The sequence below is a fragment of the Microsporum canis genome, genomic scaffold, assembly GCF_000151145.1.
Source record: "Microsporum canis CBS 113480 supercont1.4 genomic scaffold, whole genome shotgun sequence".
Classification (NCBI taxonomy): Eukaryota; Fungi; Ascomycota; class Eurotiomycetes; order Onygenales; family Arthrodermataceae; genus Microsporum; species Microsporum canis.
Window position 1 is genome coordinate 693057 of NW_003299166.1, and position 27453 is coordinate 720509.

A 27453-nucleotide genomic window follows, 5' to 3' on the forward strand; every position below is an offset into this window, starting at 1 on the left:
TGGCCGATTTCAAGGGAAAAGTTCCTGCAGTGCTTCTTGAAGATGGGAAGAAGAAGAAAACGGACGGAGACGATCAGTCTAAAAGCAAAGCTGACAACGAAGGGCAAAATGGCATTGCATCTGGACCAGAAGGAGCCAGCAAAACTGACTCTCAACCAGCTGATTCTAACTCCCGTGAGCCCGAAGAGCCCGCTACTACTATAGCCAACAAATCAGTTGGTGCTCAAGTCGATGCACTACTCTCCAAGCTCCCCGAGTTAGCAAATAAGGATGCCGTTGATCAACTAGCTCTGGATTTCTGCTTCTTGAATTCGAAGGCATCTCGTAACCGACTCGTCAAGGCTGTTCAAGAGGTGCCAAAAGGACGTTCTGATCTCCTGCCTCTGTATGCACGCCTTGTAGCTACGCTTGGCCAATATCTTCCCGACGTACCCCAGGGGCTAATCGCGTATCTGGATGATGAGTTTCGCAGTCTTCAACGCCGCAAACAAAAAGAGTTTCTAGGGCAGGTCCGCACGAGCAATATCAGATACCTGGCCGAGCTCACGAAATTCGGCGTCGTTCCTGAACACGTTATATTCCACTGCTTTAAAGTAAGCCTGGATGAATTTTCTAGGATGAATATTGAGATCATAGGCAACCTGCTGGAGAACTGCGGTCGATACCTGTTGAGAAACCCTGAGACAGCTCCTAGAATGGCATCGTTCTTGGAAACGCTTGGACGGAAGAAATCTGCGCAGCACCTAGGGCAACAAGAACGAATGATTATTGAAAATGCCATGTACTACGTCGACCCTCCACCGAGGCCAGCTATTCAACAGAAGGAACGCACACCAATGGAACTGTATATTCGAAAGCTGGTGTATTTGGATATGAACAAGCGGAACTATACCAAGGTTCTGAAGTCTATTCGAAAGCTACACTGGGAAGAGCCAGAGGTAAGCATGTGTTGTATCGACTTTTATCTCATCCTTCGTTTACTAACCAGAACTTAGGTGGTCCGTATTCTCGAAGGCATATTTAGCAAACCTGGGAAAATCAAGTATGGAAACATTCATCTACTTGCAATCATTATTAGCGCACTATACCGCTACCACCAGCCGTTTGTGATTAGTGTTATCGACAACGTGCTTGAAAGAATCACTATTGGACTAGAGAACAATGATTTCAAGTTCAATCAATCCCGCATTTCAGAGGTCAAGTACCTGGGAGAGCTTTATAATTACAAGATGGTTGATTCGCCAGTGATTTTTGATACGCTATATCGCATTGTTACTTACGGACATGGTAAGCCAGTTGGCTCTCTACGAGTTTATGATTACCCCTTTCATGCTTTACTAATGCCTTGAATCAGAGGGCGGCACACCCTCCCCGGGGAAAATAAATCCACTTGATATGCCAGACGACTATTTCCGTATTCGTCTAGTATGCACCATACTAGATACGTGCGGCATCTGCTTCGACCGTGGAAGTGCAAAAAAGAAGCTTGACTTCTTCCTAACATTTTTCCAGGTACATAAATGCGAGATGTTTAACTTTGATTCTAAAAGCCTATTCTAACTAACAGGATTCAAGTACTATCTACACACCAAGGATCCCATTCCCATGGATGTCGACTTCGTCATTCAAGACACGTTTGCCCTGACTCGCCCTCAGTGGAAATTCGCCGCAGACTTTACGGAGGCTACCAAACTGTTTGCAGAAGCGGTTGCACAAAACTACCAGGTGCATGAAACTGACAAGGCTCCAGACCCAGAAGAAGAAGCAGAAAGCTCATCGTCTGATGATGATATCGAAGACGATGGGGCCCCTGATGTCGAGGAAGAGTCCACGGATGAAGCAGAGGTACTTACTACCCGGATTGTTCCCATCTACGTTTACTAACTACTAACCTCTGTCCAGATTACTGCCAATGAGCCCGATGATGAGGACGAATCAGAGTCGGAAGAAGAGCAAATCTTCGTTTCTCGGCAGGAAGAAGAACGTGATCCTGAAGCCGAAGCTGAGTTTGACAGGGCCTTTGAAAAAATGGTTTCCGAGAGTGTAGAATCACGAAAATTCGAACGTAAGACGATGTTCGACGTTCCCTTGCCCATGAGACGTGCAAACCCGCGCGATACTGCGCTAGCAGAGGAACCCAAGGAACCCGCCATGATTCCTTCTAACACCATGCCATTTTCTCTTATGACCAAGCGAGGAAATCGCCAGCAGGTATGTTATACGTCTACATATAATTCTTATAATCAAGGATGTGTTAATAATCATTATATGTTTAGACACGCACCATCGACCTCCCTTCGGACTCTAGTTTTGCAGTTGCAATGAAATCCCAACAGCAAGCCGAGCGTGAAGAACAGCAGCGTATCAAAAACTTAGTATTGAACTATGATCTTGGTGATGACAATGACAGCAATGATGGTGATACCAACACTTCCTCAACCCATCTCTCTATTCTCCAGAAGAACCCCAATGCTAAAGGCTCAATTAAAGGTTCCGACAAACGACCTTCTTCCCACCGCGACCAAAGAAACGATAAGAACGCTCGTGGTGGATTCCGTGCTCGCAAATTACAGCTGAGTGATGTTGACTGGTACGATTAACGAATTCGCCCTTGACGCACCATCTGAACCAGGCAGATTATATCACACCCCAACCAAGCAAGAAAATACCCGAACATATGACAGTGAAATTTTTGGCCGGCAGCATTTGCTAATCATTTCACCACTCATTGTACGTTGGGCCTGAGAGGCCCTTCGTTCATTGAAATTTCTTTATAGGACTTGAAATACTTTCCAGATAACCGTTACGAAATATAACTACCCCTATCCATATCTAGGAATCGAGAATCGAGCTTAGGACCCTATTAACTTAGTTTCTCGCCCTTCACGTATGCCGACCTCAGTATGACTTTATCATCCGCACCCGCATCGACAAATAAACCAGGCCTGGCTTTGGGGGAAACAAAACGATGTAAGGCTATGAGGGCCTTGGCCTTCGGCTGAGTAAACTGTCGAGGCTGTGAGGGATATTTATTGATGCATCCGATCAGATATCTACATCAGTTGATGTGTCGTCAAAATCGCAAGCGCACCCGTTCCTTATGACCTTATGATAGAGTGTTAAGGATGGTGGTTCACGAGGAGAAGAGGGCGCGAGTGCTGCTATGGCAATACTACAAGATTGAGCAACGCAACCCACATCATACCTCGTTTATATTTCGTTCTTCCTCGTTTTGTGGCCTAATTCATGGTACACTATCGTCTGGCTTCTTAAATGCAATAATTAAGTCATCTCCAGGTGTGCAGACAAGTTCTTGGGAATTAGTTTGCGGTCTGGCTGAATTGTGTTAGAAAATAACAATAAAGCAAGATAGAATACCTGTCATACATGTAGCCATGCAACTAGTTGAGAAAGGTATAAATTAGCCTCCTGCCTGTCTGGTACGGGCGCACCGGAAGGCCATTACACCGGAGAAGTGATAGGGGAAAGCTCTTGAGAGCGGCGATCAAAAGGCCAATGCCTAGGTATCCATATGAACATCTACAAAATAACACCTCCAGGATATAAATCGCAATTGGATTTCCAGATTCAGAAATTGTTTTTGTTATCGAGAGGGCAGGCCACGGATATATTTAAGAGTTTTAAGTCGCTCTCGGCACACCGTTAGAATATTAGGTATCACAATAACGTCTGTGATGAAAGCAATTCCAGAAATAAATAGCTATTTTGGAAGGTCAAGTCGTATACAACGTATGTTAGGGTTGGAGTTTAATGGGTGTTGGGCGTGGATAAGTTGAGAGGGGCCAAATGTTCGAAAACCGGATTGGTAGGGTACATGCAACCCGCAGTCCATCCTTTACGGAGCAGGGATTAGACCATATATCAGCATCAATTTATGGGAGGAAATCGTATAGATCTTTGCTGAGTATTCAACAGGTATTCTGTACAAATCATAACGCTGATTGACACCTCTAGTAACTAATTTCTTAACGAATGTGGACTGGCCATGCGGATTTTGAGATATACCACCAAAGCAAGCCATATTCTAGCTCGTCGTGGAGCGGAATATGAGAATAACGCATTTATAAAGGCGGGCGTTGTCATCGAATGAATTCGTGGGCATATCAGGCTTAGCTAGCCCAGGTGGAGAATGAATTGATCTGCCTTATCGTTAGCGCAACACCTATCAAGCAAAGCAGCAGGTACATACATAGGGTATAATTCCGAGGTATATTGTATATCTCGTAAGGAAGAGCTTTCAGTAACATTGTGAAGTCAACAAGTGTTTGGTTGTTTGTCCAGAAGTCCCACACAGGTCAAGCCGCATTATATGCTACGACCAGACACCAACAAGCAACATCACGTTAATAAACAAACTGTGCCGATCTCGTTGTTTTTCGTTCCTCCGCATTCACGAGTTTCGCTGAGGCAAAAAAATTCGTTCCATGACTCTATCCTTAGTCCGATAGATAAAACGCTGATGAGTGTGTATTGGTAATATAGTAAGCTCCGATGGTACGCCAGATAACCGGTCATTTATCGGGCATCAATAACAGAGACCACTAAAGATCGAACCCGAGCTTCGAATTCAGCTGCAATAGAAAATAAGGCGAAATAAATATGCCGACAGTCATCGCTGCGAGATTATTGCAACCTCAAGGCTGAAGATAATCCCGCCAATAGAGCCATCAAAGGGAAGGCCCATGATGAAAATAATTTGCAAATACTATAGCAAGCCACTTGATGCATTTACCTTCAAGTAAGGCGCCAATTCCACGGTGAAGAGCACAGGAATCGAGGTCTCGACCTCAACTGATTCAGCTCTTATATGGTTGCTCGTGCTCAACCGACCGCCAAATTCTGTTTTCCAATTTATCACATCCCATTCTAGGCCTTGAGTAGATATCAGGGAGGGCCCACCAATGGGTATAATTCCTATATTTTCTGAGAAACAAAGCTGGCTGCACATGTTATTTGGGCTTTTAGTCTCGGCTCTGTTGCCCTTTTCTTTTTTAAAAGACGAACCTCCAGGAGTGAATATCGTATTCTTCCCCTGGTGCAGAAAGAATGAGATGCTTTCTTCCGATACCAGGTATGTTTCCCCATTCGGCCTTATAATCTGCTCGGAGGCTGATGGAGTTGCACAATATAAATGGTGAATCTGCGCAAAACCTTGATCTACGCGGCCGCCTAAACCACCAAAAATAACCACATCTAGATCTCCGGCCTCGGATTTAAAACAGCTACCGGAGTCACCACGGCCTTGCTGCTTGACAGTGTTGAGAATATCCTTGCAATTACCTGCAAGGTAACTAAGACACTTCATAAAGTCCGTCGAATATTGGTCCGGGTTTTTAACGACTTTTACACCGAGGCTTTCATAATGCCGTAGAACATCCAGGTGGATAGAATCAAGATCCCCAACAATAACATTTGGAAGCTACCCAGCTAGTTAGATATCGGTACATATAATGCATGGCAAGAGAAATTATAGTGTATAAAATGGTATGGTCACTGGAGGAATTCATACCTCTGTGCCCTCTAAGCCGATGCTCTTCATATTGTTGTAGTAGTGATTTGCCCCGCCATCAGCGCATATAATAAAGCATGCTGTTCAGTCCGGTTAGTCTCTTCGTCGATTTCGACTTGTATAGATCGTGACTCCAAGCCTTTAATCTTGGGAGGATATCTCCTATTGTCGCACCATGTCTCTTTAGAAGCCTGAACGCATTCTTATTGATAGGTTGGTTAAGGATCAGCAGGGCGAACGGAACCGGTGGAGCATAGTCGTTGAAAAACTGAGCAGGATGCCACTGCATATTGTCTGAAAATCACCCTCTCATCTCACGACTAAAGAATATCAAAAGTCGGAGTATCTCATGTTTTAACAATTCAGTGATGTTTGATATTGCCTAAACGGGATCTCGGGTTCTCCGGCGCAAATTTATCCGATAATATTACATAATCACCAATTTTCGTCCTTGATTAACAATCTCGAAGAGATGAAGAAGAGAAGAGAAAGATATTCAATCGGGTCACTCACTTTGTTCGAGTTCAATGAATTCATTTCATTCTTGACATTTTCGTTTCTAAACAGTTAGATCGATCTCTTTCCTTTTCCTCCTTTCATCATGTTCCGATCCGCGTCGAGAACATTGCTCCGTGGTACACCAGCTACACAACAATTGCGATTTGCGCAAAGCCGGAGATGGATTAGCGACGCATCATCGCCAGTACAGAAGAAGCAAGGATGGAGAAGTACAGTGGTGAGATGGGGTCTTGCCGTCGGTGCCGTTTACTACTATAACACAAGCCCTATATTCGCTGAGGAACCACCTCGTAAGTACCAGCTCAATCCGGCCTTACAGAGATGATGGCTGAACTGACATTGATGTGCCATTAAGTCGTAAATAAAACTGTATCCCCTTCGAATCTGCAAGATACAGTCGTCTCGCCTACAATTGAGTCTTTAGAAGCCGCGAGGAAGCCAAAAGCGCGACCAACTCCTCCACTTTCGGAACCCAAGAAAACACCGTCCGATGAGACATCGATAGCTGCCTCAGCTGAGACCGGTGCTTCTCCAACGGGGGGTGAGCAGTCGCCAGTGGCTACGGGTGATTCCGAGCAGGGAGAAGGCCATGAGGGCCAAGAAGCTGCGTTCAACCCCGAAACTGGAGAAATCAACTGGGACTGCCCTTGCCTAGGTGGCATGGCACACGGACCCTGCGGAGAAGACTTCAGAGCCGCTTTCTCATGCTTCGTATACTCTCAGGAAGAACCAAAGGGAATGGACTGCATCGATAAATTCAAGTATGTATCTAACGAACTACAACCCCTTGGAACACGGCAATAACCAGGCCATTTTTGTTTTCTCCATTTAGGGCCATGCAGGATTGCTTCCGACAACATCCCGATATATACGGCAATGAGCTCGACGACGAAGAAGTCGATGCACAGCTAGATGAACATATTGCTTCGGAGAAGGAAGCTGAGCAAAAGCCTTCAACAGAAGGATCCGATTCCGCACCTGCTACTACCAATGAACAGCTCCAGCCTGAGTCCGGCAAGGACAAACTCCAGGAAGCAATCACAAAAGAGCTGGATGCCATTCAATCAAACGCTTCTAAGGAGTAAATAGCCGCTGCGTCGGCTATAGGGTGGCAAGTTAGAAAACCGGGAGCGCTGCAGAATGTCGAGACTTCAGAACATGCAAGACCATCTTAAAAACTTTTGTATTTTTGGCCCGCCAGATATCTTCTGCAGAATCCCCGTTTATGGTGGAAGAGGACCCGTCACAAGCGCACTGGGTGAGAGTTATCCTTGATTTTTCTTATCTAGACGGAGAGAGACCAACGAAGGTGTAAGAAACAACCTGTACAACTAGATATATAAAAGAGTGGAAACGAATAGAAGTTCATGTATTATAATATTACTTTTTGGAATGCTGCCTCTTTAATAGCGCCGTTGAGATCCATATAAAACTTGGAGCCATACTCCAAGACGTATTAAGAGAGCTTTTCTAAGCTCTTACCAGTTACCTTTCCTCATATCTACATATAAAACAGACAATGAGGCATAGCAATGAGTCCAAGAGACAGTAAGAGGAAGAGAGTATGTAAAAGGAGGCCAACACCGAGCCAAAGCGATAAATCAAAAAAGCGCAGCCAATAAATGAACCGACCTATGGGGTAAGATGGGGAAATAGGGAAAGGATACATAAAAAGGAGACGGATTATATATATATATAACAATAGTCCTGCCGTCCTCCTTCTATCCGAGAAGGCGTAACATGGGGGCAAGCAAGTTCGAAAAAGAGGAGACAGACAGACATAGAGGAAAAGAGAAAACCGAATCAGTCCGTTTCCAGCATGTAAAGCGAAAGATAAGACAAACACGATAACCAGATAGAACCAACATAAAGGGCGCCGTGAGTATGAAAAAAGAACAAAGACGATCCAAGCATTGCATCTACCGTATCTCTAGCGACTGTCGAAAAGGGTGATCTAGCAGCCTTGATTTGACCAGAAATCCAATCGTATTTAGTGATGCATAGAGATGAAGTGTCTCTAACCGGGGTTTCCGTTTCCTACTTTCTCAAGATGGCCTCATAGAGGCTTCCTAGTGTGCAGATGGCCGAGCCGGTCAGCAAGCCTTGTAGGCCGCCCGGGACAGCATCAGAGACTCTCTGGAGAGAGGACTTGCTGAACAGGTCCCAGAAGTTGAAACCGTGGCCATACACAAAAGAGGCGATTAGTGCCTTTGATACGTTGAATACCAGCTGGTCACCGCATGTCTTGCTCGTGTCCTGTGCGGAAGACGCAGATACTCGACGTGAGGTAGAATGAGACTGGCTCATTTTGAGGTTGATGTTGAAGAAGTACGCGGCAATCGAAGGCAGGATAATGCTCGTGGTGACCCAGAGCAAGAAGGGAGACAAGAAAGATGGAGACAAGGTGGCGAACATGTCTGGAGCTTTTATGGTAGTCATGGGCGTGTTCAAGCTCTTGATGGCTGGGATGGTAACGTTTATCCACGGCAAAACATCCTTTAGCATGCCGAACAATTCGAGAGCGAGGATGAGAAACTGGATGGAGTTGACGCTACTCAGCGATGAACGCAGAGTGTGAGTTCGCTCTGTCATGCCAGACTGGTCCCATGCCTCCGATATAGATTGGCGGACTCTGGTGGTCTGTCTGTCAATCGCGTCCGTAACCACGGCTGGAGATGGTGGCAACGAAGGGAACTTAATTGCAGGACGCGATGGAGTCTGCGTAACAGCTGGAACAGCCACCTGGGGAGATGGAGAAGACTTTTCCGAAGCCTCCTCATCCGAGTCATCTCTGTACATGCGCCGGGTTAGTTATGACATACCAACGAGAGCTAAACACTTGAACGCGTACGTTGCCTCGACCTCTTGCTTTGGCTTGACAGATCGTCTACGCGTGGACCGCTTCACCGAGCCGTCCAGCGAGGAGACCTCTGCCTTTGGTTCCTTTTTAATAGGCGACCCACGCGGCGGTCTCGACAGCCTCTCGTAGTAGTCGCCCAGCTTTGCTTCGTGAGAGAGGCGATCTTTGTTCTGCGAGAGATGGCTATCGAGAGCGGCTTCCAGCTCGGTCTTCTTCATGTCACCGAAACTAACGGTACAACCAGCGTCAGAGAGTGTCAGAAAAGAGCAGTCCCAGCATCAAGCCATCGTCAGACAGGTTAAAACGTACTCCTTCAGGTCCGATAGCTCGGCCAGAACGATGAGATCGCTCTTACGGAGCGCGCGGAGGTAGGGTAAAGCAGCCGACATGGTGCAGCGATATATATATATATTATATTTTGGTGTCGACAGGATCGCGAGAAGTATGCGACTCGTTCCAGCGTGTTTATGAAGCTCTGTGGGCTATATATATGGCAGTAAAAAGCTGGGCTGAAGGTGCAAGCCGTAGTGTTAAGTAAATGTTGTTCCGTGGGGGTGTTGACGTTGTTTTCTTGTTTACATTTTCTATGTCCTTAGCGTGTTTTTGCCATCACTAGTGCCCGATTGGGACAGCCTGATACAAAGGACGATGAGGATAAAGAAGACAGAGAGGATAAAGAGGAAGTCTTCATGACATGTATTAGTGTATCGTACAGATGTCTTCTTTCGAATATACAGCCAGCAGATGCAAACCCAGGCATTAGATCTATTTATCGACGCCCCCCCCCCAAAAAAAAAAAAAAAAACGCCAGACACCGTCCCCTGTCGAGTGGACTTTTCGTGCAAGTGTATTGCAGTTCAGATATAGAGGGTGTGTAGAGTGTGGAGCTGCTCATATCGATGTGCTTCGGAGCTCGCTCAGCTGTCGATATGACTCGAGTTGCTTGAGGAAGTACTGGTAGAGCACCAGCATGGTGCCGCTCTGGATACTGGTCCAGAGGAATCGAGGGCCTACGCCCCTGAACCAACCGGCCACGCCTTCTGTCTTATATATTAGTTTTAGCCCCGTTAGCACCGAGGATGTGTCCAGGATGGCGGCACCAGGTTTGACTGTTGATGTGGATGGAGATGAGGTAGAGATGAATCGTGTTTGTGTGGTGGATGTTGTTGGCACACGGCTTGGTTTATGTATTTCGCCGGTGGCTGAGACGGTTGGCCTCGTTGTAGGCGCGGCATCGGGGTTCTGCTGTGTCTGTATTCGGGTCTTGACCACGTCGAGAGGACAGGTGATGACACCTGCCATACCACCGGCCGTGGCAGCGGTTAGGACCTCCAGCTGGAAGCCGATATCTCTGTGTCCCACCCACCGCTTAGCCAGCTGCTGCTCCTGCTCGTAAAAGGCAAACTGTAACGCGGAGAAGGGCATGTCACGGAAGAGGGTGGCCTTGAAGCCAGAGAAGAGGGCAAAGAACCCTTCTGTTCGGAGAATGGTACGGAATGCGTCGGCAGTGGATCTGTAATTATATCCAGACTTGAAGAACGGATTGTTATATCGTCCCTGCAGCTGTAGTCGTGTTTTTAATACTTCGGACGGCACATATACGAACGAGGCAGCAAAATCGGCAATAAACCCTTTTTTTTACCCGCGTTAGCCAGTGAAAGACAAGACGGCAAAGATATAGCATCCTACCTCCGGCCAAATATGCTATTGACGGATTTACGCCCACATCCAGCATCCACCTCTTGCTATACTCGTATGTACCAAAAAATATAACCGTGCCCGGAAACGAGCCACAAAGCGCAGGCGTCACTCCACCGTATAGACCTCTCCGAATGCCCTCTTGTCGAAATATAGTCGCATACGACGAAGACATGGAGGTGTATTTGGGCGGAATATGCGGATCACCCTGCTGTCTCGTCTTGACCGTATCCAGCGAATGCATCAGCATATCACCGCTTGTCCCGCCAATGCCACCGGCAAGCATACACTATCAGTCCATTAGCAGAGGAATAACCAACACGGCTGGTAACCCACATGTAAATACGGCGGTCGAACATCCTCCTCCCCATGCCGACTTTGTATCCTCTCCTCAACCCTCAGTCTGCCATCGCCCTTTAGCCCTCCCAGTCCCATCCCTCCATCAACAAGCCTGCTCCCGTCCGCACCAGACGAAACCGAAGACGAAGACGCAAGGGTCGATGAGTCTGAGGCCGCGAAGAAGTCTGACATTCGCGACACCAGACTCATCGCCGCCCGGGATATGTGGCCGTTGAGATATGCAGCTTCAGCTGTCTATCTCCTCGTCTTCCCGCTATAATATCAACGAGTATAGCTTCCAATTCCTTGCTTTTCGCGGGTGTATCGGTACCGCAGGAAACAATACGCAACAGCAAACGTCTATAACCGAAATCTATACAGAGACAAGAAGAAGAAACAGCACCTTTAATGAATTCAAAAGCCTCGAAAACCGCTTGAGAAACTTCGACTTTTTCTCAAAAATCTTTTTTTGGCCCGTTGAAAATTCGTCGGGAGGGAAGATTAATCATCCGTATTACTAAGCTAGGATGGCCAATGAGAAGCGATTTTCAGTACTATAAAAAACCGGAGAAAACATTTTTGATATTAGATTTATCGGCGTTAAGGGGGAGGATTTTATGATAAGAGTCGGAGATACAAGAGGCATGGACTGCTTTCTCCGTCCTTGGAAGAGAAGGATGGGTAGAGGTCGGGTGGTGTAGGCAGTTAAACCCGCTGCTGCATGGTTATAAGATGGAGGTGCAAGGCAAGATATATTTTCATTGATAAAAGGCATTCATAAACGACAACAGGGCAAAAAAGTAGCTCGTGGCACCTCTTCATTAGCATTAGGTACACAGGTATGTCCATGTTCTTTTTGTCATTTCGAGGCTAGGTGACATAAAAATGGAGGGAGAAGAAGAAGATAGGGTTGATGGTATTTGCAGATTTGCAGTGAAGATGCACGTCTTTCCAGTGTCTCTTCGAGGATAGAATCACAGATAAACCGATACTCCATGCTTGTATGATTTGTCCTTTAATTGACTGTTTCAGCAGGCCAAATAGCCGCTCCAGGGCAGATTGTTTTTTTTCGTGTGTGTGTGTGTGGGGGGGGGGCTATGATTCACGTAACGTCGTTTGAATTGTAGATTTAGATTAACGTGTGGAGGTTTGTCAGGGTGGAATAGAGCTGCTGCTATGCTCAATTTGCCTGATGCGTGAGAATAAGCTTCAGTGGCTGGGGAACTAGTCATGATAATTCCCCGCTCATCCGACACTGAGAAAACCTCCGTTCCGGGTCGTCAGTGCCATGGTATGCCTCTACTGCGGCTTCTTGCCGGGAGCCTGCTGCTGGAAACGAGCAAGGTACGGCTTGAGATCAGTGACGTTGTACAGCTTTCGGACTGCGTTCTTGACAACCTCCCATCCCTGACGGACGGCCGGAGGGGTACTCTGGTGAGAAAGCGTGGCGTCAATTCTGGCCGTCGAGTGGACGACGACGGCCTGGACAAAGGAGCTCTGGGTGTAGCGGGAGCGGAAGAACCAGAAGTAAATGACGAGCAGGAGCCAGCTACCGCTGGAGAAGGTGAGGGCGGTGAAAATCAGGCGGATCAAGAGGGATAGCTCGAGAGCGGCGACCATGGCCATGCTGGTGTCATAGTAGGTTTTGACGAAGCGGCCGATCTTGTCGGCGAGGGGAGACGACTTGCCGGCTGCTGGTCTGCCGGAGGGGGAGGCCGGGCCAGCATCGGGAGAAGGCTGGAAGGTGGGGATCAGGTATGTTCGGGTATATGTGGCGACGTGGAAGAACGAGTAGATGGCGAACGGAAGCAGAGCGAAAAGCAGCTGTCGCGAACACAGCCATACAAGGGCCATTCCTAGATCATTTTTCATTAGTGTTTAGCGCCAGGCTGACGGTGTACGAATACACGTACCGAGATACTGTACGTTCTCGTCTCCAGCCAGCTTTATGATATCATTTGGAATGTTTCCTCCCAGACGGCCACGGGCGACGTATCCCTTGTAGACGACAATTCCGTAGGTAGCGGCCGCCGCAACGAAGGCGAAACGGTACGATGCCTGGGCGAAGGTGGTGTAGGTCCTAAACGTGACGCAGGCCAGGACGTAGCGGAACACCGCCAGAATCAACGTAAAATGACTACACGGAGTTAGCTACAGCTATACCATCTATCGTCGTGCAAAAAATTCTCCCAGAGTATAGCCAGATCTATCGTCCGTTCTCTCCGTGGGATCGTTGCGGTGTGCAGGATCACAGCTGAGCTTCCATGACAAGCAGCAAACGACGTACCCTATAAACCAGGCGAACCTATCGACACCGTCAGCAACCTGTTCACACGCCTCAAGGTAGAAGTACCCTAGAAAAGACAGCAGAAGAAGGGCGCATACTGTAGTGTCTGGGCCAGCATCTTGAGCCGCTCTGCCAACGGCAGGGTAGCGGGCGGGGGAGGAGCCATTATTGTATTCAAGCAGCTAACAAGAGAGAGGATAAGAGAAGGCAAAGAAGAAGAAGAGAAGATATACAGAGAGACGACGAGAGAATCCAAGCGATCAAGTTCAAGTTTGCAACTTTTTCAGTGTCTGCAAGGAAGAAGAGAGAAAGTTGTCGACGTTGAAGTTGCAAAGTCGTGGCACTTTTTGTGGCATGTTCAGGTTAGAAGTCGAGATACTCAAAGATACCTCTATGGCTATACAAATTTATATGTATTTAGAAGTATCTTTGGGTATCTCGACTTCGGCTCCATTTAGGGCTTCCATCCCGCATTTCTATATATTTTTTACACTCATTCTATTCAACTTCTACCAACGATTAAAGACAACCCAAGAGGTTTGCGCCTCCTGAGGCCACGATGAAGCAGCTCAGCAGCCAGACAAGCTCGCCGTCGACACTCAGGACACTCGTCGACGCTCTCCTCGCAGCTCAGCGGCAGCTCTTCCCACCGTCGCCACGAGAAGACGCCCTCTTCATACGAGGGCGGGTCTCGCGTGCTACTGTTATCCGTCCGGTGCACAACGTCGGAAACACGATGCATCCTCGCCCGTGTCTTGTGCCTGCTCTCAAAGCAGTCCTGTAGTTCACCGGCCCAGAGCAGGACTCGCTGGTGGCCGCACGCATACGTCTTCACCGTCCCCCCGGCAGAAGCACCGGCGCCGTCGTGGCCGTCTGTGTCCTCGCTGAATCGCTCGAGGAGACGGCGTTTGTACTCTTGCTGCTCCGTGCAGGAGGGACAGTACCCTGTCGTGTCGATGGTGGCGCTCACCCAGTGCTCTTCTGCGCAGGATCGGCTTGGTGCGCGGTTCGGTTCGCCCCTGGGGTCTGGGTTGCGGAATCGGTGGCCGTCGGGGGCATGGCAGCGTTGCAGAGGGTGTTTGAGATGGCAGAGGACGGTGTGGTTGCAGGAGAGGAAGCGTTCGTGGGATATCAGGCGGCACATGGGATATATCAGATACGCACACGCATATATGCATATATATATCACTGGTGCATGGCGAGTTGGCTATTATATGTACTATAGGCTAAGCGGTGAATGATATAGACAGCCGTTGCTAGAGTGATAGACCATCGACCGAACCCGATAACACAAGAGTGACTACGGAGAAGAGTAGAATATAGACGTAGAGGGTACCGGGTTTCTAACTTATCTCACCAGCATACAACAACTTGGGGCTAATACATGACAAGAAGTCAAGGGATATAAAAAACGACAAAAACAGGACATGAAAGAAGAATTAATTAGTCTGTTCGAGGGTAAAGGAGAAAGAAAAGAAAGAGATATAATAAAAAGGAGAGAGAAGAAGTGATCGTGAATCTGCCTCCTCAGCCGTGCTATCCTATCATGCCCAATCCATCCCTTGTATTGCTCCTGATCCTGCTTCCCAATCGCCGCCGTAAAGGGGTTCATTCCTTAATTCAAATTCTTTCTTTCTCTCTCTTCCAAACCAGAATCGGCAGCTTCAACTTGCGGTTTTGTTGCGCTGCGTGGTATTGATGGCAAAGGGCGAGGGTTAGTAGTAGACTCGGGGGGTAACGGATATTGAATTCATTAAAATAAAAAAAAAGACGAGTACGGAGGAATACAAAAAACAAAAACAAATAATAAAAGTAAAGGGGGAATTGAATGAATGTGAGAGTGGTGGTGTATTGTGTAGAAGTCGGCCATGGGCGTGGTATTTCGGGACGCAAGTCAAAGGGTAAAAAAAAGAGTATCTCGGGAGAGCGCTAGATCCATTAATTCAAAGGAGAAAGGAAGGAGACTGAGTGAGCGGGAGAGGATGGTAAAAGAGTAAAAAAAAGAAAGGGACAAAAGAAGCACAGTGTCTGGACTGGACGGTACTGATACGTAGCATGGAAGGTGAAGGGAGAAGAGTAAGGGCGGAAGAGAGAGAGGAGAGAGGACGGCGGTAACGAGCTTAACGGAGAGAGAATCCCTTTCTCTTTATCTTGTCTTCCAGCGGCCGTCCGCTTTCCAAGCGGGCCTTCTTCTCCTCTAGCTCCTGGCGCTGTCGGTCGAGCTGCTCCTTCATCTCGCGATGTCTGGCGAATAGCTCGTCTTCGGACTGTTTGAGCTTGCTCTCCTTCTCCTGCACCTTCTGCTGGAAGACCATCTTCATCTCGGACTCCATCTTGGCGAGCTTCTGTTCGTGCAGGGCGCGCTCCTCCTCCTGCTTCACGGCTGGGTTGACCTCCTTGAAGACGCTGGGGTCCTGGGTGACACCCATCTGGGTGAGCTTGTCGGAACGGTAGTTCTCGTACAGGGTGTTGTTGGTGTGCTCCTTGAGCTCCTCCATGTGCGTGCGGATGAGCATCTGGCGGAGCTTGACGAAGTCGCAGTGCTCCTCGTTGTCGACCTCGATGACACCCCAGGGGTAGCGGCGGCCACGGACCTTGCGGCCTTCGTTGTTGGTGACCTCAGAGTTGGCACCAACGACGGCGAAGGGGACCTTGGACATGATCTCCTTGTTCTCGGCAATGGTCTCCTCGTCATCGAGCTCGTAGCGGGGTCCCTCGAAGATCTGGATCGAGTGGTGCTGGATATCGGAGAGGATCTAAAGATACATTTTTTTTTAGCAAACAAGCAGTAGCAATGGATATGTAGAACGTACTCTCTGCTTGAAGAGAGCAATCTCTTCATCGGTAAGGGTGTCGGCCTTGGCGATGACCGGGATCAGGTTGACCTTGGTGTGAAGACGACGCATGACCTCGATGTCCAATGGCTTCAAGGAGTGGCCGGTTGGCTGGATGAAGTAAACACAGGCATGGACACGGTTGTCGACAATGTTCATGCGGTTGACCTTGTTCTCGGCATCAAGGTAAGCGTCGAATCTCTGCTCGATGTTCTCGACGATTGGGCGCCAGGAGTCGTCGTTGTTGACAAAGTCACCGAATCCGGGGGTGTCGACAACGGTCAGACGCAGACGGACACCGTTCTCTTCGATATCTGCGCTGATGGACTCGACAGAGACGGTCTTGGGGATGATATCGAGGCTTGGGCCGGTACGTTCCCGTGGTGGGTATAGGGATGTGTTGAAAAGAGTGTTGACCAGTGTAGACTTTCCAAGACCGGACTCACCTGTAATCGTAAGCCCTGTATCAAAAGAACACATGTGTAGAAAAATAACAACGTACCAACGACCATGACGTTAAAGTTGAATCCCTTTCGTACACTCTTGCGGTGCCACTGGTTTGGCAGGTTCGCAAAGCCAACGTAGCCGGCGAGTTTCCGGCGAACGACGTTCTTCATGTCACTGGCAGCCTGGGCAGCGGCCTTGGGGTCCTTTGAGCTGACCGTCTGAGCCACTCCCTGGCCCATGGGGTTGCTGCGTTCGACGTGCGGAGAGACATGGGGCGAAGGGGGAGCTGGCGAAGGCCGAGTAGGAGTCGGGATACCGTTAGACGTGGCTGGAAGCGGAGGAGAATCATTGTCAGTTTCACGGTCATAGTCAGAAGCAGAGTCCGTATCGACTTCGCAGATAATCTCAGGCAGGATGGGCTTTGTAATAGGGATTTCAGGCAGAGTGACGACGTTGAGCATCCTGGCTTTGATAGCACCCTTTTCGTCCACCAACTTGCCCGTCTTCGCCTCCATCTTCTCTCCCATGGCTGTCTAGACACCGTTGATCCCTCTGAGACAGAAAGACAGGAAGAGAAGATGCAGCTTGGTGTGTCTTCAACGGTCCCAAGTCCAGTCGAACTGTGTGAAACCCCCTTTAATCGCAGCCAACCGGACAACACCACAGCGAGATGCACAAGTGTAAACAGAATGGAAAAACAGAGGGGAAAAAAACTCGAGGCTTACCCATCGTGAAGGAAGCTCTTATTTTTATTTATCTCGAAGAAAGAGTGCGAGTCGGCCTTTTGCAGGAGAGAAGGTCGGGCCTGATTGATCGCGGGTTCCTGGTCAGCAAACGAAGGCAGACAGCAAAGCAGAAGAAAGAAGCAAGCAGAAACGAAGGACAGAGAATATCGAGATCGATCGTACCCTGAATCAATTGCGACGGAGGTCGAAGGTGAAAGCGAGTGTGGTTGTTTTTTTTTTTCTTTTCTTCCTTGCTGGTCGACTTGAAGAAATTGAAATTCACCAAGGGGGAAGAAAAATTATTAAAGTAGAAGAAAAAAGAAAAAAAGGGAAAAACGGCGAAACCAAAAAGGGCCTGAAGGTCAATGAACGAGAGACAGTGAAGAGGCAACGCACCGCCAGAGAAGACCAAGCGAGTGCAGTGAAGAGCAAACGGGCTGAAGGGCGAAGATGTTCTTCTCTTGGTTGTTGTATTTTTTTATTTTTTTCTTCTCTCTTGCTCGGGGAGAATCAAAGACTGAGAAGAAAAAAAAAAGGGGGGGAACTTTTTGGTGGCTCTGTTTCTTTTGGGGGGCGCTCGCAGGCTTTACCCCCTTTTTTTTTCCCTCCCTGTAACGATGTTACGGGCTTTTTTACTCTTCTACGGAGAGAATAAAGACGGATAAACTAACAATATATACGTATATACGTATAGACGCTATTTGGGGGGTGGACGGGTTATACAGCTAAGGGCGGTTGGACGCATCTCGATACATGAGTCCGGTGGAGCCCCCTTGGTCTGGCTGGTTGGCCGTCGACGGTTAGAGCCCGCCTTGCTCTTGGTGATTGGGCATGAGGAGGAGGGAGAGAGATGAAGGCGTAAGTTATTCCCATGTACCGTCCAGTACCGTGACAGCCGCGTCGTGACAGGTACTGAAACACCAGGTTAGATGAGAGCGAGGAGTGGTGGTCGAGATGGGGATCGAGATGCAGGATGCAGGTGTCCAGATGATCTGAGAGAACGATGGATGTCGCTTGCTGCATGGGGAGTGGTGAGTTGACATGCTGGATGGTGCATATATCTTATGCATATAATCCCGTATATCGAGACACCACCCGACGAACCGGAACAACAGATGGAAGAGAGAAGAAGGAAAAGAAGCAAGGTCTTGCATCGAATTCGTCTCCTGTCTTAGACATCGAACCACCGGAAGGCATCTCTCTTTATACAGGGTTCGATCGATCTTGCCATAGTCCGTAACTTATGCGTAGATGACAGACTATGTACTCCGTACAGAGTATAGAGGGTAGACGGGATAGTCTAGGCTTGCCAGGTACGCCCGTAACTCTCTCGCAACTCTCTGTCGGGTTCGTCCATCTCTCCGTTTGCGAGGAGCTTCGGCCATCTGACCGGCACCGCCCAACAACATGCGCGCACACAACCCGGTCGTAAATAAGGAATAAGCATGGCCGAATTTCAATCCTAGCGACCCCCTTTCCACTCTTTCTTTTTTTCCCTTTCGCTTCCTGGGAGCTTGATCATCCAGTGGCCTTTTGCGACTGTAATGATGTGCCGGTACATACCTCAACGGGCGCCAAGGATACTTATTTTATGGGTGAAGATCGCTTCAACCAGATCTCGAGTAACCATGCAATATATAAATAACTTGTTATATATCAAGAAGCTCGCTCTCTCCTGGTCGTATATCGTTCGTTCTCCTGCGCCTGTTCGTTCACCTCTCTGCTGTCGTCCTTATTCCAGTCCTGTCTAGGGCACACCACATTCCTTTGCCCCGTATCATCTCGCCTATATAGCACCCACAGACACATATATATTTCCAACCCAAGGTAATAGCTGCATTCGCGACTTGCGAGACACTCCTCGTAACTGTCAGGGTACCCGTTACACACATGTCGGAAAGTGAAAACCCCAATCAACAGGCTGGGGGTGGCAGCGATGCATCCCGCATATCGGTGGCAGTCATTGGCACCGGCATGGCAGGTCTGGTGACGGCGTACCTCCTGCAGCATGATGAGCGCCAGAAGTTTGATATCGAAGTCTTTGAGTCGGTAAGCATAGTTCCTCTTCTTCTTTTAATTTTCTCGTCCTTCTTTTCCCCTTTCCTGTTTGATACCCAGGTGCAACTCGATATATCCGAAATGACACAACGTTGTTGTATCTGCTTTGGTCCCGGCCCAAAGGTTGTGCCTGTTCAAATATGTTGAGCATCGGTCCGGGCATCTCTGTGTCACTACCTCTCGTGTGCGATGAGTTGTTCCGGATGCACTGCATTTCTCTCCCTCCACCAGGCGACACAGGTACGGGAAGCTAACAGCCACAACATCTAGCAAGAGGCATTGTCGCTGGACGCCGAAGCTGAAAACATTGAATCAGAGGATGGGAAGGATGCAATCAATATCAGCCATCCGATGCGTGTCATCGATGATGGTTACTATAAATATATGACGCTCATGTACGAGCATCTCGGCATCAAGTGTGATCCGCAAAAGTTCCTCTTCAGCTACTCGTATATACCCAAGGCAAAGCCAGGGAGTGGGTCGGACCAGGCCCATGAAGAAGCAGCGCAGGCCAAGGTGTCGTTCCTATATTCGTCTAACAACCATCGGATTCCTCCCCTCCGCCCCGATGGGCTGAGTTTCTTCTCATGGCTCGGAGAGCTCTTCTATGTCACTTTCTTCTTCGGTTGGTTCGTCATTGCGTGCTTCTGGGTAAACGCCGGCAAGGCACATCCAAAACCCCCGGCAGCGGACCAGGGTCAGTCCGAGTCATTAGAGGAATACTTCCACCGCGTCCGCCTTCCGCGGTACTTTGTGCATCGATACATCCTACCTCCGTTGTCCAGCATGTCGACATGCACGCACAGTGAAATGCTCAGCTTTCCAGCTAGTGATATAGTACATTATATCCGGCGCACGTACGGAGCACCGCATTATCTTGTACGCGGAGGAACTCGAGCGGTCGAACACACCCTTTCCAAGGGGCTAAACATCCGACTCGGAGCCCGCGTCACTTCTGTCCGTCCGGCTGGTTCTTCCGTCATGGTATGCTGGGAAGCCACCTCCTCTGCCTCTGGGCTGGCAGGAGAAAAAATACCCCCCATGTCCTGCTGCCAGAGAACGTTCGATCGTGTCATTCTCGCCATACCACCAAATGCCGTGGGAGCAATCTTTGAACCTCTCCGAGAAGAAACATCAGCTATACCCACCACATCCGTAGAGTCTTTAATCCATACTGACGCATCCACCCTACCCAATGTCTTCCCTGCATCGGTAAAAGCCCAAACGGCGTCAAAGGAAAATATAGAATGGGCTCATCTCCGCTCAACGGCTGAATCGACTGAATCTATTCATGAACACCCCTCGTCATACATAATAACCACCTCACCCTTAATACCTATCGATCCCAGCAAGGTTGTGCGCCGCTCCTATTTCACACGAACGTTACGCACTCCACAGAGTAGGGCAATAGTCAATCGTATATTTGACAAAACAAGCCCCTCGTCTGATCAGGAATCGAGAGCCAAACCCCCTGGGTGGCGAAATGGAGACGGAAACGTTTTCCTGGTTGGTAGTTGGTGTTGGGACGGGATGGTTCTTTTAGAAGGTTGCGTTGTATCTGCTATGCGTCTTGCTGATGAGTTTGGTGTCAGAGTTCCTTGGGTTAAGAGATGAAATGAGCGTTGATGTTGCGACTTCTGGCTGTTAAGGTACTACCCCTGTGACAACCTATTATTTTGGAGCCCCATATTTAGACGACGATTCGGTAATTGTAATAATTCTCCCAATTTTGAAATATTCCCAATAGAAATGGCTAACTATACATTGCTCAAAAAAGATGGATATAATGTAATTTGAAGCGCCAGTAGCGACATCGAACACATCTTTATATCATATCAAAACCCCTTGTGCCTCAACTTTTTAAAAATCATAGCCCTGTGTCCGAGATGATGCTCCAAATACATAAAGGGGGTGACAAAAATATAAGTGAAAGTACCATGGAGGTATGGTAGAATATACAAATGGGGGGATAACAGCCAGTGCTGAGGAAGAATGCCACCAAATTGGCAGACACAAACCATCCCAAGATAAACCCAGAAAATGCACCCGCCTTAGGCTTTACCTTTCGACTTTGGCTTCCGGGCTCTTTTCTTTGGAACTTCATCTTCGGACTCAATTTCATCATCATCATCAACTGTCTTCTTAGTCTTTCTAGGCTTTGCTTTTGCTGCACCGGCCTTCTTTGTACTACCCCCAGTCTTCTTTGTCTTGGCAGCTTTAACGTACTTGTCTTTCTTCAAGTCCAAGTCACTCTCCTCTTCTTCTACCTCCTCTTCCCCGAGAATTTCCTCGGCATCGTCAGATTCATCGATAGCGTCCTCCAGGTCTGGTTTTACCTTCGGGAGCTTCTTGGTTGACACAACGCTGGACGCTTTCATGAATGGTAACGGGTGCGAGCGTTGGTTATATAGACGTGTGAAAGTAGCTTTTGTCTGGGAGTTGATGTTGATGTTCTTTTCATTCATGGGCCCGAGGCCGAGCTCAGTGATGGAATCATAATCCTCCCGAGTTAAGAAGTAGCTGTCCATGAAATCAATGACTTCGTCGACGGCCTCCTTGCCGTCAATCTCCATTCGTTTGACTGTCTTGTTCCATATTACGGGCATGTACTGCTGGCGGACGTCGTGTCGGTCACCTGAAGCACGTAGGCGCATGTGCCCCTGAATCTCCTTGATTTGTCGGGCCATTTTACCTGGTGGGAGTAGATATTATAATTAGCCTTTAGACCTTCGAAAGCATTGGTAACAAGTTCTCTTACCTTGTTTACTATTATTTCCCAGCCAGCTAGTAAAACCAACCCTATCCATCATGTTTCCAGCCATGAAGCTGGCGGGTCTCACAAAACTGAACGCGGCATGCGTAGGCATAAGGCTCCATTGTTGTTGTGAGCCATGTATCATTCTATCCACTAAGTCACCATCACTGATACTCTCTGCGGCCTTGTCAGCTAACTCGAGTAATTTGTACTGCCTCTCTTTGCCACTATAGGAGTTGGCGGCCATGGGGTTTGTCTTCAGATAATTTTCCTGGAGCATCAGGAAACTGAACTCATGGTCATTAAAATATAGTTCAATCTTCTCATTGAGGGTTGTTTTTGAGCTTGCAGCAAACATTTGTGCACTGAGGATCTTCCCAACAATATCCCAAGGCTTAAGAATAACATGTTTCTCCCATGCTTTTGACATTTCCTTGCCTTGGTCATAATCAAGGTTATTGGCGCTGAGTTTTATCGTAGACAGCATGTTAATGACTTGTCGAATATCCGCATGTGTCCCTTCAATTAGGCCATCGAGCACCTGGGGTGGTATTTTTATACCTTCTCGATAGCATATGGTAAACAGTCGTGCACGGATTTGCTCTGCTGTCGGCCTTCTGAACGGTAACTCGAATGTGACGTGATCAAAGGGTTTCATTTTAGGAAGCCTTCGTTCATTGCATATAAGAATGATGGGAATTCTAGTTTTCTTTGCTATGGCAGCCACAGCACCAACGCCGCCTCGGTCCCCGGCGGACATTCCGTCGACTTCATCCATAATCAATACCAGGTTCTTCTTCCCAGGTTCAACTTTCTTCCCCTCACCCGAAAAGTATCCCTGGAGAGACGTGGTATCAAGAACTCCACGTAGAGTAGTTTCGAGTAGTTTTTTGCTTCGAGTATCACTAGCATTTGTCTCAACAATATCAAAGTTCTCGAGCTTAGCGACCAGATGCGCAGCCGTCGTCTTTCCGATACCAGGAGGGCCATGTATCATAACAGTGCGGTATGTCCCTGAACCATCTTTACCAGGCTTTTTGAAGCCCGCTCTTGCGTTCGCATGCCAGTTACGGAGCCAAGTCTGCAGTTTCTCAACTGTGCCTTTGTTTCCACAGATCATGCTGAGAGACGTGGGGGCATATTTGGTTGTCCAGAGACGGTCGTCAATCCCTTCGCTTTTATCTCCAGTGGCCTTGGATTTGGATTCTGTGTCCGACACACTCGGAGCCTGTGGTTTTGATGCTGCACGTTTCTTTTCCTCACGATCTATCTCGGCTGCCATTTCCTTAATCTTTTGTTCTTCAGCCTTCTTCTTTTCGGCATACTGTAGAGCCGCCTTTCCGTCACCTCCATTGGCAGGAAGTTTCCTGATCAATTCAAACAGGCCCTCTTCGTTGATGGTCTTGAGCTTGTATTTTTTGATAGTCTCTAGCTTCTTCGGACCAGCGTCATTGCCCAATACTACATAGCTCGTTTTTGAGCTTGGAGCAGTCATGCTTTTGCCTCCATATTTTTTCACCAGGTTTTGCCCTTGCTCTCGACCAAGAGAGTCAAGAACGCCAGTGAAGACGAAAGAGAGACCAGCAAGGCAATTCGGCTCGCCGGTGGGTAGGTCCGCATTGTCCATGGAGCCATTAGATTGGGCTCGCTGAGCAGCCGCAGCAAAGTTAAATTTCTTCGCCTCTGTTGGCGGTGAAGGCGCTCTGATTTCAGGGATACTATTGAGTATGTCCTGTATTTCTTTGCTTTCCGGTTGGTCTACTTTAGTTGCCCTTGGTTTCTTAGGTGTAGATTTAGATGCTGCTTTCGGGGCGCGTGCCTTGGTGGTTTTCTTCTTCTTTCCACTGTCGCCATCACTCTCCTCGTCTTCGCTCAATGCAGCCGATTTTCGCTTCTGCACTTTTCTTTCGGGTTTAAGCGCAGGGGTTGGAGTATCATTTTTGGATATATCCAAAGCAGTCGGAGCCTTCACAATCATATCATCAAAATCTTCCGAATCTTCCTCCTCGTAGTCATCATCGCCCTTTCCGGATCTCTGAAATTCGGAGGCAAAAATATCGTCGCCTCCTAGGTGCTCCTCAGTATCAATTATCCGCTCAGCTTTCAAAGGTTTCTTCACTTCTTTTGCGACTGGCGGCGGTACATGAACTTCAATAGACGGCGAGTTTCTACTAGCTTTCCGCGGGCTCTGCCGTGTGGCTAAGGTCGTCTTCTCAGGCTCGGATGTTTTTGGCGGCTTACTATCTGTGGTTGTGCTCGGTTTGCGATTCTTCTTACTTGAGCTGAAGTACTCTGATGTAGTGGTAGGCTCGGCCTTTGGCTCGTCAGGTTTTCTATAGGCATAGACGTCAGTCAATATTATGCGCCAATTCTGAAAATCGTAGATCATGGAATCTCACTGTTTCTTCTTGGGCTGAGGTTTCGGGGGTGCTTTAACAGGCGTTTCCTCATCGTCATCACTATCATCCACAACTTTTCTGCTTCCTATGCCCACGGTTAGTATATTTGTGTATGAGCACTCCAGAAACTAACATACTTCTTTTTCGAGGATTCGACTTATCCTAGAAACATAAACTCCCCGTCATTAGCATCGAACTTACATATCAAACTTATAGATTGGAGTATATACCTCTGATGCCTTGGGGGCCGGCTTAGCTGGCTTTGAAGCTGCCCCTTGGCCTCCCTTGGGCCCAAAAAAGTTTCTGATATCTGGTGCCATCTTGTCTATCACAGCAACAAACAAAAGCTGCCCCAGAGATGCTGCTTTGGCACTCAATGTGTGCCGTCCAAAAGTCCCATTTACCAGCAAAAGAGAGAAACACGTCCACTTTGGATTGGCGTTTCCTCAAGACGCGCCAAAACACGTGATGTAATTTGATTAAGTAATTAATGATTACATAATCTTGCTGCAACTTCTGCTTTGATGCGCAAATGAAGAGAGAAAAAGAAGAGACAAGCATTCGACGCCGATGTCCAGCTCGCTCACATTATGAAGCCGTCATCAAGAGCATTTGCCCCGTCTGGGATATTTTCAATTCCATGGAGGAGTTAGTATGCCCTTTTTTCATCCTGTTTTCCGTGGCACCCGACTAACACTTCCAAGTATCCTCGATAACTACCTCTGCCGTACGATGTTTTTCCACAACTTCCCCAGCATCCAGCTGGCTTGTTCCCAAAATGGCGGAGAAAAGTAAATCAACAAAGGGGCGGCCCCATATGGCCACAGGTGGCTCTTCTCGCGGTACAACAGTTGTCTGGGGTGATTATGGGCTGCGAATGGTTGACCATGACCGAAGAATGCCTGCCTCGTCGTTAAAGATTGGCTATGAAGCAATTCAGAGACGTCTGAGAGGGATGAATTATAAGCTATATCCCCGGATCAGCGCTAACATTGGTGTCTATACGAGTGGTAATGAAATGCGGATGGGAAAAGGAAAGGGTAAATTTGATTATTGGGCAGCGAGGGTTGGAGTTAGTCGGGTTATTTTCGAATTGAAAGGTGATATACACGAGAAGGTTGCTAGGGAGGCATTTAGGCTAGCTGCCCACAAGATGCCTGGTGCGTTAACCTTTTGGAGATTCGAGTTTGCAACCCATGATCTAAAGCTAACGCTTTTTCACCGATAGGAATGTACGAATTTGTAAAGAAAGGTGACCCGCCCGTTGTTGGAATTACTAAGTTAAAAGACGGCGTTACCCTGGAGTCCCTGAAAAGACCTCGACGAGCAGTTCCGCTCAATTCGAAACCCGCAGCGAAATCTGAACCGGCTCCTCCATAAGACTGATATTCTCGGAATCATGGCGTTAGATGTACATTAGTTGTAATTTAGACTTTTGTCAAGGTATAGAGCTTTTCTCTCTTCTATCCTTTGTTACTATCTCGGTAATCTTGAGATAATGAGGCCGGTCACTCAGAAATGCCATTACGCGCGTTACCACATACCATCTATATATCTCTCCAATTTCACAATGAAGAACGACTAGACATTTTATTACATGTATTCTCCATGACAAAGTAACAATACCGCCCATCCAATTTTTACCGCTTAAAAATCAAGACCCATCATATAACTATTCATAGTTAGTAATTGTCACCAAGCCAAAATGTCGTTAGCAATCAGTACCTTTCAAGTATTCTCATAAACTTCGCTACAAAGGCTTCAAGATGGAAGATAACTTTCTAAACAACCAAGGTATGTTAGTGTTGCGGTCGAGAGCGTTAACCGGATATAACGTACACTTCCAAGTTTTATCCTATGTCATAGAAAGCAGACCATTTAATGACTTCAGGTTTTAAAGCATCATCAATTTTAGGTATTAGTTTGAACGTAAGAGTCTAGTGTAGTTAGCAACCAGTTTCGAGTCGTTGGGGAGAAATATGGCATTTGGATATTGCAGTTCTTACCTTTAGAATAGTGGTTGGCGGAATACAATGGGTTAGTAGGTCGTATAGCCTAGCTCTCACTTGAAGTATTCTAGCGGGAGACCTTTCAGCCATGATTTCGTCAGCTATCAAGGCTATCAACGCCTCCCAATCTGGCGGAGGGATTGGTGTATTATCCGAAACTTTATCGCTAAAAGATAGTTAGCATTTGAACCATAGGTACAATAGAACTAGTAACCCACTTTTGTGCATGAACAGCTTCAAACATTAATAGGGCTCGGCGTAGATTCCTTCCACTCTCCTTAGCTAGCCGTTTGTTGAGCCCCGGGCAGTCATTCCAGCCCTCTTTCTTCCCCGCAAGCTTCAGCGCCTGGCAGATGTCATCCTCTGATGGAGCAGCAACCCGAACCAGCAGTGTTCTCGACCGAATTGGGGCAATTATGTTAGCGGTAGTGTTTGCAAGCAGTATCAACCGCATGTTGGGGCTGTATTTCTCCATTGTCCTCCTAAGTGCCGCTTGCGCATCTCTGGTAAGATGGTCTGCCTCATTGATAACGACAACTTTGAACCTTTGTTTGGCAGACTGGTCGACCTGCTGTGTTTGCGCAATTTCTTTTAATAGTTCCTGAACGACAACTCGATCATAATTACCCACATCCGACGGTGTCAGTTCAAGGTGGTATATGGAGGAGACAATGTTAAATTCAAGCTTCCGGTTACTGCTGGTTTGAAAGACGCGGGCATCTATCTTAATTTTCTCGACACCGGGGCCATATAGTTCCTTGAGCGTAGCAATTATTCGAGTCTTCTTTCCCGCACCAGATGGTCCATAGACGAGGAGATGAGGGAAATCGCCGCTTTGTGCCTATTGCCAGGTCAGGTATGCAAATCTAGAAAGTTCAAAAGGTGGCATACCAGAGCTTTGAGGCGAGCTGAAAGATCGTGGTGATACGTAAGCGCATCGAGGGTTTTAGGCCGGAGCCTGTCAACGAGAAGTGCCATTGTAGGTGTGGTAAT

The 27453-nt window shown here is 47.8% G+C and overlaps 12 protein-coding genes across 12 annotated transcripts in view; 4 read left to right on the top strand and 8 right to left on the bottom strand.

Annotated features, from left to right (window-relative positions):
• The window catches only part of MCYG_04240 (nonsense-mediated mRNA decay protein 2), a gene marked incomplete at both ends in the record, with an annotated part of 4034 nt that extends 1434 nt beyond the window's left edge, over nt 1–2600 (top strand). The window contains 5 exons of the mRNA XM_002846457.1: nt 43–938; nt 996–1287; nt 1568–1845; nt 1903–2211; nt 2277–2600. Coding sequence (XP_002846503.1) covers nt 43–938; nt 996–1287; nt 1568–1845; nt 1903–2211; nt 2277–2600 — 2099 coding nt within the window. The remainder of the gene's footprint in view (nt 1–42; nt 939–995; nt 1288–1567; nt 1846–1902; nt 2212–2276) is intronic.
• Nucleotides 2601–4630: 2030 nt separating this feature from the next.
• Nucleotides 4631–5819, bottom strand: MCYG_04241 (thiamin pyrophosphokinase 1; the record flags this gene model as incomplete). Its single annotated transcript, XM_002846458.1, has 5 exons — nt 4631–4726; nt 4754–4935; nt 5026–5440; nt 5531–5610; nt 5705–5819. The coding sequence occupies 5 exons, from the start codon at nt 5817–5819 to the stop codon at nt 4631–4633; spliced, it is 888 nt and encodes a 295-aa protein (XP_002846504.1).
• Nucleotides 5820–6131: 312 nt separating this feature from the next.
• On the top strand, nt 6132–7134 carry MCYG_04242 (intermembrane space import and assembly protein 40; the record flags this gene model as incomplete). Its single annotated transcript, XM_002846459.1, has 3 exons — nt 6132–6339; nt 6405–6810; nt 6882–7134. 3 exons carry the CDS (start codon nt 6132–6134, stop codon nt 7132–7134), a joined length of 867 nt encoding a protein of 288 aa, XP_002846505.1.
• A 952-nt stretch (nt 7135–8086) lies between these two features.
• Nucleotides 8087–9127, bottom strand: MCYG_04243 (conserved hypothetical protein; the record flags this gene model as incomplete). Its single annotated transcript, XM_002846460.1, has 2 exons — nt 8087–8840; nt 8901–9127. 2 exons carry the CDS (start codon nt 9125–9127, stop codon nt 8087–8089), a joined length of 981 nt encoding a protein of 326 aa, XP_002846506.1.
• A 673-nt stretch (nt 9128–9800) lies between these two features.
• MCYG_04244 (solute carrier family 25 member 38) lies at nt 9801–11156 on the bottom strand (the record flags this gene model as incomplete). Its single annotated transcript, XM_002846461.1, has 3 exons — nt 9801–10540; nt 10599–10896; nt 10944–11156. The coding sequence occupies 3 exons, from the start codon at nt 11154–11156 to the stop codon at nt 9801–9803; spliced, it is 1251 nt and encodes a 416-aa protein (XP_002846507.1).
• A 1089-nt stretch (nt 11157–12245) lies between these two features.
• MCYG_04245 (endoplasmic reticulum protein) lies at nt 12246–13399 on the bottom strand (the record flags this gene model as incomplete). The annotated part of the gene is made up of 4 exons (XM_002846462.1): nt 12246–12802; nt 12860–13083; nt 13234–13251; nt 13332–13399. 4 exons carry the CDS (start codon nt 13397–13399, stop codon nt 12246–12248), a joined length of 867 nt encoding a protein of 288 aa, XP_002846508.1.
• A 336-nt stretch (nt 13400–13735) lies between these two features.
• On the bottom strand, nt 13736–14377 carry MCYG_04246 (uncharacterized protein; the record flags this gene model as incomplete). Its single annotated transcript, XM_002846463.1, has 1 exon — nt 13736–14377. The coding sequence occupies one exon, from the start codon at nt 14375–14377 to the stop codon at nt 13736–13738; it is 642 nt and encodes a 213-aa protein (XP_002846509.1).
• A 976-nt stretch (nt 14378–15353) lies between these two features.
• Nucleotides 15354–17041, bottom strand: MCYG_04247 (cell division control protein 3; the record flags this gene model as incomplete). Its single annotated transcript, XM_002846464.1, has 3 exons — nt 15354–15971; nt 16047–16513; nt 16570–17041. 3 exons carry the CDS (start codon nt 17039–17041, stop codon nt 15354–15356), a joined length of 1557 nt encoding a protein of 518 aa, XP_002846510.1.
• Nucleotides 17042–19129: 2088 nt separating this feature from the next.
• Nucleotides 19130–20911, top strand: MCYG_04248 (conserved hypothetical protein; the record flags this gene model as incomplete). Its single annotated transcript, XM_002846465.1, has 2 exons — nt 19130–19288; nt 19568–20911. 2 exons carry the CDS (start codon nt 19130–19132, stop codon nt 20909–20911), a joined length of 1503 nt encoding a protein of 500 aa, XP_002846511.1.
• A 437-nt stretch (nt 20912–21348) lies between these two features.
• Nucleotides 21349–24771, bottom strand: MCYG_04249 (replication factor C subunit 1; the record flags this gene model as incomplete). Its single annotated transcript, XM_002846466.1, has 5 exons — nt 21349–21989; nt 22056–24385; nt 24452–24536; nt 24589–24613; nt 24682–24771. The coding sequence occupies 5 exons, from the start codon at nt 24769–24771 to the stop codon at nt 21349–21351; spliced, it is 3171 nt and encodes a 1056-aa protein (XP_002846512.1).
• A 212-nt stretch (nt 24772–24983) lies between these two features.
• MCYG_04250 (mitochondrial 54S ribosomal protein YmL47) lies at nt 24984–25831 on the top strand (the record flags this gene model as incomplete). Its single annotated transcript, XM_002846467.1, has 3 exons — nt 24984–25107; nt 25156–25611; nt 25680–25831. 3 exons carry the CDS (start codon nt 24984–24986, stop codon nt 25829–25831), a joined length of 732 nt encoding a protein of 243 aa, XP_002846513.1.
• A 267-nt stretch (nt 25832–26098) lies between these two features.
• On the bottom strand, nt 26099–27438 carry MCYG_04251 (activator 1 38 kDa subunit; the record flags this gene model as incomplete). Its single annotated transcript, XM_002846468.1, has 6 exons — nt 26099–26123; nt 26177–26232; nt 26338–26388; nt 26458–26626; nt 26679–27301; nt 27352–27438. The coding sequence occupies 6 exons, from the start codon at nt 27436–27438 to the stop codon at nt 26099–26101; spliced, it is 1011 nt and encodes a 336-aa protein (XP_002846514.1).
• Nucleotides 27439–27453: the final 15 nt, after the last annotated feature.